At 44.3% G+C, this 12060-nt stretch overlaps 1 protein-coding gene across 2 annotated transcripts in view; it reads left to right on the top strand.

Moving 5' to 3' along the window:
• Taf1b (TATA-box binding protein associated factor, RNA polymerase I subunit B) overlaps window positions 1-12060 on the top strand; it is an 80088-nt gene that overhangs the window by 11572 nt on the left and 56456 nt on the right. The window contains exons 4-7 of one of the 2 annotated variants that reach the window (XM_050141916.1): window positions 2130-2227; window positions 2655-2750; window positions 6998-7148; window positions 11503-11659. In XM_050141916.1, coding sequence (XP_049997873.1) covers window positions 2130-2227; window positions 2655-2750; window positions 6998-7148; window positions 11503-11659 — 502 coding nt within the window. The remainder of the gene's footprint in view (window positions 1-2129; window positions 2228-2654; window positions 2751-6997; window positions 7149-11502; window positions 11660-12060) is intronic. The other variant, XM_050141917.1, reaches the window with a different exon arrangement.

Below are 12060 nucleotides of genomic sequence, written 5' to 3'. Positions count from 1 at the left end.
TAAAATCCATACCAATGCAAATTATTCATATCTATATCATATCCCCCTTTAAGTGTATAAAAACAGTTATAAACAATATTTGGGAATATGGGCACAATTTTTTCTCTTCAAACTGCTTCGCGCTGTATGGCGGCGCTGTTAATCAGGTGCTTTTTGGTTTATCCTTTGTGTTAGGTTCATCTCAGTCAGCAGTTGGGTGAAGTAATTTTCTGAGGGTGTTTACAGCAACCTTTCAGGAGGGCATGGTTTATCATTCCATATTGGTCTAGAAGCAATCCACAGGGTCTCATCTTCTGTGAAAACAAAAGAACCTCTTTTCCAAAGCATCATATCCTTAGACCCAAATTCTGAAGTCTTAATACTTTTATAATATACATGTTAGATTAGCTTAGCAGCACATACAATGAAAAGTCTCTCTGTACTTAGCTCCTTCACAGTCAAAAAATTTAAAGAAAACAACAATATACAGAATCCAGACTCTCTGTGGATTTTCCATTTTTACATGGCTTATTTTATTTCTCTTAATCTATAACTATCTGTACTCTGTCTCTTTAAAGACTTTACCCCCTTTTTTAAAGCACTAACTTTTTTATGACTTTTTATACTCTCCCAAGCCTACATACATTTATTTATTTAGAGGTTGTTTATGTCTGAATCTGTCCTTATTACATTGTCTGTAGTTCTCTACTGTCTAGAAGAGCTTTTAAAATGCTAAGCAGCTTGGTTGCAGCTGCGCTGTATGCTCCATCTCTCTCCAATTTCAAAATGGTGTTTGTACCATTTCTGCTAGCTCTGGGGCCGCCAGGTAGGAGCCACGCTCAGCACTTTAACTCTGAGAATGAGCGAGCAGCACGTAAAATCTTTTTATCTGAGTTACAGCCAAATCTGCCATGCAGAGCACTGTGCAGCCTGGAAACATCAATACATCAAATACAGAAGGACCTCCTACACCACCTCGGCATCAGTGTGTACTAGACTCCTTATTTTCAGTTTCTCTATAACCTAGAACCATTTTCACAAAAGCAGAATGCCACTTGGAGTTTATTTTCTTTAAATATGCCTATTGCCCATTCTGCACATCAGTTCTTGGTTCTTGTCACTTACATTTGTTGACCAAAATATGTGTTGAAATGGAGCAGAAAATTGGTAGAGGCAGTGGCCAAGTATTCCAACATAGCAATATCTTGAGCATTGTAAAACACATTTGAAAGCTTAAATCTCACTGAGTGTGGTGGGAAAGCCTTTAATCCTAGCACTCAGGAGGCAGAGGTAGGCAGAGCCCTGTGAGTTCCATACCAGCCTGCATATTGAGTTGCAGGATAGCCAGGGCTACATAGTAAGACCCTGTTCAAAAACAAAACAACTAAAAACAAAAACAAACAGAAACCCCAAACAAACGTAAATTTCACCTGTTTATTTTTTTAAATATGCCACCTAGTAAGTTTTTTGCTTTTATGATAGCTAATTGAAAACAATTCAATATGTTAACAGAATGCTTACTTTTGTTAAATATAAATATATACAAATATATCAAGAATACATCAGATTGGAAAAAAATATAGATAGAACCTGTTCATAGCTGGATATGGTAGTTTATGTCTGTGCTCCTGGCACTTAGAAGGAAGAGACAGAGGTGGGGAGGCTGGTACAAGTTTGAGACCTGCCTGGTCTGCATACATAATCAAGTTCTGGGCTGGACAAAGTCACATAGTGAGACCTATTTTAAAACAAAACAAACATAAAAGCAAACAAATAAAAACGAGCTAGAGAGATGGCTCAGAAGTTGGAAGCCCTGGCTGCTTTTCCAGAGGACCTGTGTTTCATTCCCAGCACCCACCCACGTGGCAGCTCACAACCATTCCAGTTCCAGGGGTCTGACACCCTCACAGACACACATGCAGGCATGCATAGATAGATGGATAGATAGATGATAGATAGATAGATAGATAGATATCATTTAGAAAAAGACAAAGTACACATGCCACACGTAGACACACACACAAAGAAAGAACAGACTATTTGAGACACAGAAATAGTCTTTTGGCATATGTAAGCAGAAATTGCATTATGTAGAGGAGCCATAATAAATTAGAAATGTATGCATCTAAAGCTTTTTATCTGTTCTTCAGAGAAAGGCTGGGATTGGTATGTGTGTGAAGGTTTTCAGTGCATACTTTACCACCAGGCGGAGGCCCTGAAGACCCTTGGAGTAGGCCCAGAGCTAAAGGTAAGTCATATGTGTCTAGATGTTGGCTCCTTGTTGTTTGAAGTGTGAGATTTGAGTAGACCCGGGGAGGAATCCGCAGGAAGAGCCGGCTCTGGCCCTGACTAGAAGTGTAGTCATGGATAAATTGTTTCCTTTCTGTGATCCAGATTGTGTAAAAGAATAGGCTCTGTGGTTATCTTAATGTCTATCTATTCCTTCCCCTAACTCCAAGATTTAGAAGTATCTCTTGAGGACTATATTTAGTCTCCTGCGCTGGGAAACAAAGTTTCCCATTTATTGATTCAGTGTCCCCATGTACCTGATAAGGGAAAGCAGGTGAGAAGGCATTTGATTGGAGGTGACCTGCACAGGAGGACAGCGTGTGTGGTAGAGATGTGACTGTGTTTGCCATCATGATGACGCACCCCTTGCTTCCCTTCTACCTTAGGACAAAGTTTTACACAATTTTTGGAAGCGTTATCTTCAGAAGAGCAAGCAGGCCTATTGTAAAAACCCAGTTCGTACAAGCAGAAAGAAAGCCAAGGTGAGCCATGGAGCAAAATCCGCCTGTGTGGCAGACAGAGGTGCTGTGTGTGGCTTCCTGTCTGACTGTGGTCAGTGTTTATAGGTTTTTGGGGAAGAGGCTTCTGGTGCAATCTGGAATGATCCCGACTTCACAGTGAATTGGGGCTGTTTATTAAACCATTTGGAACATTCAGGCATTTAAAGTTCCGCTTCCGTTTTAAAGTTTTTGTTGGTTCTTTTTGTTTTTTTTTTTTTTTTTGAGTCAGGATCTTACTCCATAGTCCAGGCTAGCCTTGTACTCCAAGTAATCCACCTGCCTCAGCTTTTCAAGTGCTAGGATTACAGCCACAATACCCAGCTCACTCAGAACTTTCCAGAATGTCTTACTTGTTTTGCAGTGTTGTGGTCAAACTCAGAAGCTAGTAAATCACCAAGCCTCTGAGTTCCACCCCAAGACTAGAAGAATGGAGGCTCTTGAGGGACTCCTGTCATGTATGTGGGGTTTGCTTGTCTTGTTTTTTTTTTGTTGTTGTTGTTGTTGTTAGAATTTTTTGCATATGTTATTCCTATTATTATTATCAGTAGTAGTATTACTGTTTTTTGAGAAGGGACCTTATTATTTATCCCTGACTGGCGTTAAACTCACAGAGATCCAATTCCTCTGCCTCTCAAGTGCTATGATTAAAGGCATGTGCCATCACCTGGCTTATTTTGTTTTATTTTGAAATAGGGTCAGCTGGGTGGTGGGGACACACGCCTTTAATCCCAGCACTTGGGAGGCAGAAGCAGGTGGATCTCTGGGAGTTTGAGGCCAGCCTGGTCTACAAGAGCTAGTTCTGGAACAGGCACCAAAGCTACAGAGAAACCCTGTTTCAAAAAACCAAAACCAAAAAAAAAAAAAAAAAAAAAAAAAAAAAAAAAAAAAAAAAAAAAAAAAAAAAAAAAGAAAAAGAAAAAGAAATAGGGTCTTATGTATCCCAGGCCAGGTTTGTTTTGTAGTTAAGGATGGCCTTGACTTGCCTCCACCTCCCAAATGCTAAAGTAACAGACGTTAAGTTATGGTGCCCTGTTTATGTGTAGAGGACCAAGCCAAGGGCTTTGTGCATGCCAGGCAAGCAGTCTACCACATCCCTAAGCCCTGCTCATGTCCTTCCTTTGACTTGACATTCCTGCTTACTTATCCAGCTCCCTTCTTGTCTGTCTCAGAAGCTTTGAAGCGAAGTCTGGCCACCTATTAGAGCACCTATTAGAGCCGCTCTGTCCGTGAGCAGTTTGTTCTGCTGTTCTTTAGACATGTGCTATGGTACCTTTTCCTTGGAATTGAGAACAGTTCCACTGCAGACAAAGGCAAGTGTCCCAACCACAGACTTGTCCCATGAGTGGTTGCTACCCTCCAGGGCTAAGATGAGATTCTAAGCCATATGACTCAGGTGTGGTAGGAACTTGGGAGCTTGGCCCAGCACTTCCTTGTTTGGTCGGGTCCTCACAGGTCTGTATGCAAAGGTCAATGATCCAGGACTGAGAATCCTGGTCCAGATGAAAGGAATAGGCTACAGAGGTGAGCGAGGCAGTGCCCCCAAGCTGCACATGCATCCTCCGTGACTAGGGTAGACCTGGGGCTGAGGTTAGTCAAACCACGCTGATAGAACTTAGGGAAATGACCTAGGGAATGACCCTCTCATATAGGAGATGATAAGGTTCAAGCAACTCCTGAAAGGTAGTTTGAATTAACTGGAAAAAAGAAACATTTTATGATCATAAAGTTATGGGATGCTAGCCTGTCTGGATATATGAGTCACATGCTTGTCCAGAAAAGCAAAAGATGCTGTATAGTTTTATGGTGACTCTTTAAAAGGAAAAAAGAAAAAGAATTACTTAAAGCAGTAAGGACATGATATTCAAATCCCACACTTGGTGTTTTGTTTGTGGTTGTCTTTGTATACTGTGATGTTGCCTAGTAGATAGAAAATAGGAATAAGAGTCTAGGGTTCTCTGTGACACTCTAATCTCTAGGTTAACTGAAAACTTAGAGACAGAAGTTTTGTTGGTATGAGTAAACACCTGGGTGAACACTATCACACTAAACCCTGATGAAGAAATAAGAAGTGAAATTGGAAGCTCATGGGTAAATATTATTTCTGTCTCACGAGTACAGCAATACTCCTTTTGAAAGGAAGAGAGAATTATATTTTAAAATATAAACAGGCATGGGGTATATAGCTCACAGACAGAACTTGCCTTGCAGTTAGTTCAATTCCATGGGTTCCATCCTCAGAGATACAGGCTTCTCAGTAAGTCTGCAGACATGATCCTAGAGCTCTGGATGCAGCTGTTCCAAGAATTAGAGATGCCTGCATCAGAATCCTGTCCTACAACTTTTAAGCTATGAATAAATGGGAAATTTCCAGAACAAGCCAACAAATGTGTATAGTGGAGCAGCAGGAAGGGTATTACATAACCCAGAATAGCCAGGGGGGCTTACTAGAGAGATGAGGGGGCTCTGGGAACTGGGATTAACATGAGGTGTAGAGGGGAAGAAATGCTGAACTTCAGGCCTCAATGGGATCAACAAGCCATGCCTACATTTGGTGTGAGCCGTCAGGCTGGGGCCTGGCAGTACACAGGAGACCCAAGCCTACATTTGGTGTGAGCCATCAGGCTGGGGCCTGGCAGTACACAGGAGACCCATGCCTACATTTGGTGTGTGGCGTCAGGCTGGGGGCTGGCAGTGCACAGGAGAGCCAAGCCTACATTTGGTGTGAGCCGTCAGGCTGGGGCCTGGCAGTACACAGGAGACCCATGCCTACATTTGGTGTGTGGCGTCAGGCTGGGGGCTGGCAGTGCACAGGAGAGCCAAGCCTACATTTGGTGTGAGCCGTCAGGCTGGGGCCTGGCAGTACACAGGAGACCCATGCCTACATTTGGTGTGTGGCGTCAGGCTGGGGGCTGGCAGTGCACAGGAGAGCCAAGCCTACATTTGGTGTGAGCCGTCAGGCTGGGGCCTGGCAGTACACAGGAGACCCATGCCTACATTTGGTGTGTGGCGTCAGGCTGGGGGCTGGCAGTGCACAGGAGAGCCAAGCCTACATTTGGTGTGAGCCGTCAGGCTGGGGCCTGGCAGTACACAGGAGACCCATGCCTACATTTGGTGTGTGGCGTCAGGCTGGGGGCTGGCAGTGCACAGGAGAGCCAAGCCTACATTTGGTGTGAGCCGTCAGGCTGGGGCTCAGCAGTACACAGGAGATGATGAGTAGGGCACAAGATGAGCTTTGGAGACAGAGCCAGGAGGATTTCCTGATGGACTAGAGGTGGGATGTGGGAGGCAGGCATCCAGGATGACTACAAGGTTCTCAACCTAAGCAGCTAGAAGGAAGGAGTCACCTTAAACTGAAAGGGCAGGTGGGACTGGGAGATCATGAGTTGGGCATGGGACATGTTAAGTTGAGGCAACTGTTAGACATCCATGAGGAAATGTCACGTATGTAGTGAGACAGATGAGTCTGCAGTTGAAAAGACAGGAATTGCAAACTGTCACTGTGCATTATGGTCATCACATCTGAAATGTTGTTCTTTATAAACAGGCCCTCCCTGCTGTAGAGGCAAAGTCTCAGGCAGTCCTTACGGGCCTCAGACTCAGTAGGTAGCTGAGGATGACCTTGAACTTCTCATCTTCCTGTCTCTCCCTCTTTTATGCTGAGATCATAGCATCCATTACCATAGTTTGTGCAGTGCTGGGGATTGAATCCAGGGCTTCATGCATAGTAAGCAAGCATTCTGCCTGTGAACTATAGCCTCTAACCAAGTCTTAGTTAGGGCATCTATTGCTGTGATAGAACTTCATTGTCATTATCAGCCAGCCCTTGCTGTGTAGTCAAAGACGCCCTTGACTTGCTTCTACCTCCCAATTGCTAGATTGACAGCCATAACTACGGTGCCCAGTTTATGTGCAGAGAACCAATCCCAGGACTTTGTGCAAGCCAGGCAAGCAGTCTATCAACTGGGTTTCATCTGCAAGCCCTGCATCTTCCATTCCTTTCTCTTGACAAGAGAAGCACTCCTGGAAGCACCCACCTGGTGTGGGTGTGTGTATTTGCGTGTATGCATGGGTGTGTGCCAGCAGACTGTTTGCCCACTCACCCTTGTTTGCAGCCCCTCTCCCAGAAGCCTTGCGGGGGAACTGTTGGGGAACCGTTCCCCAGGAAGGCCTATCACAAAAGCTAACCTTTACTCTCCAGCAGTTGTTTCTGTCTGTTATTTTATGGACAGGTATTGGAAGACAATCAGCAGAGTTCAGATTGGGCCAGTGAACTTGAGCTGCTAAGTGACACCTCCTATGCCCTTGAAAGTGGAGCAGAGTTCCAGTCTGAGCCCCAGATTCCAAAGCCTTTCCCTGTCACCAAAGCATCACCAAAGTCAGGTAAAGGAGAACCAGTCTGTTTAGAACCTTTTAGAGAGTCACTTATTTCTTATCCGTGTGTGTGCAAGAGTGTCCTTGTGTGGCAGTCAGAGGACAGCTCATGGGAGGTGGTTCTTGGTTCTCTTCTTCCATAGTGTGGGTCTCAGATCTCTAACTCAGCTTATCCATCTAACAGTGCACTAACTGCCGTCCTGATGTGTAGTGATGAGGCAAGCAGGCCTGCATTTTGTCCTGCCCAGCTCCCACACGGCTAGCTTTACACCCAAAATAACAACACACAAATTGTATTCATTTAATCACTGCCTGGCCCATTATCTTCAGTCCCTTATTGGCTAACTACCACATATTGATCTAACCCATTTCTAATATTCTGTGTAGCATCACGTGGTGGCTTACCAGGAAGATTCTAATCTATGTCCATCTTGGGCCGGAGCTTCATGGCATCTGCCTGTCTCTGCTTTCTTCCTCCTACCATTCTGTTCCGTCTTCCCTGCCTACCTGTGTTCTGACCTATCAAGCCAAGCAGTTTTCTTTATTAATTAACCAATGAAAGCAACAGATAGATTGAATACCTTCCTACATCACTGATATTTTCAATGTTAACGCCAGCAGTGTGGTGGTGTGTGCCTATAATCCCAGCACTTGGGAGGTAGAGGCATGAGAATCAGGAGTTTAAGATCAGCATTTCTTGAGACCCTCCTGGACTGAGACACTATCTCAAAAACAAACCAATGAACAAGCACCTATCTCCTGGTGTTCAGGATGTGTAAGGAGGGAACTTGACCTAGGAAGAATGACTTGCTGAGTCATGTGACCAAGAAAAACAAACTGAATAAAATCTTAGTGTTTTTTTTTTGTTTTTTTTATTTTAATTTTTTTTATTAAAATTTCCACTTCCTCCCCTCCTTCCATTTACCTCCCTCCTCCCCCTCCCTCTTCAGTCCTAAGAACAGTCAGGGTTCCCTGCCCTGTGGGAAGTCCAAGGTCCTCCCTCCTTCATCCAGGTCCAGGAAGGTGAGCATCCAAACAGACTAGGCTCTCACAAAGCCAGTCCATGCAGTAGAATCAAAACCCAGCGCCATTGCCCTTGGTTTCTCAGTCAGCCTCCACCATCAGCCACATTCAGAGAATCCGGTTTGATCACATGCTCATTCAGTCCCAGTCCAGCTGGCCTTGGTGAGCTCCCGTTAGATCAGTCCCACCGTCTCTGTGGGTAGATACACCCTCGCGGTCCTGACTTCCTTGCTCATGTTCTCACTCCTGCTCTTCATCTGGATCTTGGGAGCTCAGTCCAGTGCTCCAGTGTGGGTCTCTGTCTCTATCTCCATCCATCGCCAGATGAAGGTTCTATGGTGATATGCAAGATATTCATCAGTGTGGCTATAGGATAAGGCCAGTTCAGGCACCCTCTTCTCTGCTGCCCAAGGAGCTAACTGGGGACATCTCCTTGGAAACCTGGGAACCCCTCTAGAGTCAAGTCTCTTGCCAACCCTAAAATGGCTCCCTTAATTAAGATATCTACTTCCCTGTTCCCATATCTACCCTTCCTCCATCTCAACCATTCCATTCCCCCAGCTTTCCCCAGTCCTCCCCTTCTCCCTTCTCTTTCCCCATCTTCCCTTACCCCTACCCCCCACCCCTGTGCTCCCAACTTTTGCCTCTCAATCTTGTCTACTTCCAATATCCAGGAGGATAACTATATGTTTTTCTTTGTGTTCACCTTCTTATTTAGCTTCTCTAGGATCACGAATTATAGGCTCAATGTCCTTTATTTATGGCTAGAATCCACTTATGAATGAATACATACCATATTCATCTTTTTGGGTCTGGGTTATCTCACTCAGTAAAGTGTTTTCTATTTCCTTCCATTTGCATGCAAAATTCAAGATGTCTTAGTATATTTTTTAAAAAGGTATTTTGGGGACTGGAGAAATGACTCAGTGGTTAAGAAAGAATCCTGCTGCTCTTCCAGAAGATCCAGGTTCAATTCCCAGCACCCACATGGTCGCTCACATCCTCTATAATTCGAGTTCTAGGGGATCTGATGTCTTCTTCTAGCCTGTGTAGGCACCAGGCACACTGGTGGTATATACACACGTTCAGACATACTTGCACAGAAATAAAGAAGAAAATCTTTTAAAAAATTATTTTGAGAGCTATCTTTTAGTTTTTACACTAATTATAAATACCATTCAATATAAAACTATAAAATGCAGAGTTACAAAGAAGACAAAGCACCAGCTGCCATCCCACTCAGATATAACTACTACTGCCATAGGTAATCATCCAGAAAGCCTTTTATTCTATAATATTAGAGAGAGAGGCAAGATCGTATGTGCACATAATTCAAATGTCTCTTCATGCTGCTATAATAAAGAGAGCGAAGTGTAGTCTACTGTCCTCACAAAATGTTCTGTTCATTTTCAACATCCATTTAATATTATATCTTAATATAATTCAAATGTTACATATTAATCTAAACCAAAACAAAAAATCATAAAAATGAATGCAGAATCAGAAAGAAAATGAAATAGGACTCAAGAAATCAACCCAGAAGGAGAGAGGAGACAGGACAGAGGTTCAGAAGGTAGTGACAGAGCCCAGAGTCAGCGGGATGTCCATCCACAGACGTTTTACTAGAGCAGAGCCCGTCATCAGTCTAGTGTAGCACAGGCCACAGTGACCACCCAGGCGTGTGTGCAAGTGTGAGTATGCAAGCTTGGTGTGTGTATGTGTATTTGTGTTTGTGTGCATGCCTGTGTGTGTGTGTTCAGTAAACACATGTGGAGCTCAGAGGACAACTTTCAGGTGTCCGATTCTCCCTTCCACCATGTGGGTCCTGATTATTGAACTTAGGTTATCAGAGTTGATGGCCAGTGCCTTAGCCTGCTGAGCTAGCTCCCTGGTCCCACAGTGCTAACTTTGTAACTACTGTTCCAAATCAGAAATTTGATCCCTGAAAAGGAGGAGGGAGGCAGCTAATCCTGCTCCTCCCTAGTTAAATGCCTGCTTGCCATTCGTCCGTGTGTCTGGAAAGACCTCATGCTTACCACTGCAGCTCTGTGTGCTTTTGGAACAGTAGCTCACTATGCTGCCTAGCCTGGCCTCTGACTCAACCTTCCTACCCTACCCTTGCTGATGCTAGAAACACAGATCTGTACTACCACACTTGATCAGTGTGACATCGTGATTTCTTTGCCATCTCCTTTGTCTTGGCAAATGTCTTCATTCCTGTTGCATTTGCCAGAACCATGCTTGTTTTCTTCAATTAGCTTATACCAGCCACCACTAAGCTCTTCTGATTCTGCCTTCAAGTCTGCCTCGAACCTGACCACTCTTCCCCATCTGTAGTGAAGTGCTTTGCTCCTGTCCAGCTCCTGTCCTGACTGTCCTGGAAGAGAGACTGCCTGTTTCCATCCCAACGCTCCGTAATTTCATCCCTCTGCTGTGGGCGGTCTAGTATTAAGCACAGGAGTGAGGCCATGTTGCCCTCACATTAAAACTCCCTAAACTTCTCTCCTTACCTAGAGTGAAATCCAGAGTATAGATCCTGAGCTCGGAAGTGTGGTTTCCACACTCTGCATTATAAGCTGCCACTTTCCCTCACTTGTAAGCCCCTCTCACGCACACACACACACACACACACACACACACACACACACACACACAAATCCACACACACTTTTTCACTGCTGTTGGCATGTTGGGATTTCCCCTCAAAGTAGAATTCGTGATCTTTCTGCTCAAATACCACCTTCTTAGAGGGGACTTTCTGACCACCCACTCAAAAGAGCCATCTTGCCTCTCCTCCCCTTGGATGTCTTTGGATGCTCCTGCATTGCCATTTTTCTGAATAGCACCTTTCTCTGTCCTTTGTAATTTTTGTTCATTGCTCTTAGGCGAGAGTAAATCGCAGGAAAGGTGAGACCTTGTTCACTGTCATTTCCCCAGCCCTCGGGGAGTGGCACAGCGTGAGATCCATCCCTGTCTGTAGAGTAGACTGTGTCCGCTAGAGGGTACATGGAAGGTGGGTTGGGTGGGAGAAAGTGCTGCCTCCTTCTCGGGTTCTAGGTCTTCAAGCAAAGGACTTTCACTTTTCTTTGTAATTGTTTATCCTTTTATTTTAAAAATAGTTTGTTTTGGCTATCTACAAATTTGTATCTCTTTTCAGGCTCTCAATCCACCCCACTTCCACAGATAACCTAGTTATCTAGTTATTTTTAGCCTGGCTCCCTTCTAAAGCTTTTGTTGGCCTTCACTGCTGGATTGTTTATACAGAGTGAATCAGTTATAATCTATTTTGAATGCCCCTTGATTTGTTATTCATTTTTAAAAATCTTCTTTGTTTGTAAAGAAGCCCCAGATGTCTGTTCTGGATCTGTTGATGGAGTGGAATACTCAGAGTGGAAGGAGAAGGGTGTCCTGAAGATGACTGTACCCAGGACCCTGGCTCTCTGCTCTCTGTCCTTGCTCTGGCAGAGAGAAACCATTACTCTCTCTGACCTTCTGAGGTGAGTGGAACTTCCTTCCTGATTGTTTTTCCATGATCATCTGTGTGAACTTCGGAACAGCCTTTGGATATTCTTAATTTTACAAGAAAGCCTATAGTGAAGAAAGGCATGGAAAACTTGGGTAGTACATGGGTTACTTTTCTCTTTGTGACTAAGAACTGATGAAAACAACTAACTTAGAAGAGGAAAGATTTGTGTTGGCTTGTGGTGTAAGGGGATGCAGGCCGCCATCTTGGTGATGGGCGGTGGCTTACTCATATCATTGACTAGAGGAAGGGATGTCGCTGTCCTTACTCCATTTGGACCAGGACCCTAGCCCGTGGGGTGCCAACTGCATACCCAGTGGGTTCTCCCATAGTTAAGCCTCTCCGGGACTATTTTCTCAGATACACATGAGGTAA

This window comes from Alexandromys fortis, unplaced genomic scaffold (genome assembly GCF_014885135.2).
Source record: "Alexandromys fortis isolate MF-2015 unplaced genomic scaffold, M_Fortis_MF-2015_v1.1 scaffold_30, whole genome shotgun sequence".
NCBI classification, from domain to species: Eukaryota; Metazoa; Chordata; class Mammalia; order Rodentia; family Cricetidae; genus Alexandromys; species Alexandromys fortis.
The sequence above is the reverse complement of the archived record's forward strand: the minus strand, read 5'-3'. Positions and strand labels throughout refer to the sequence as shown.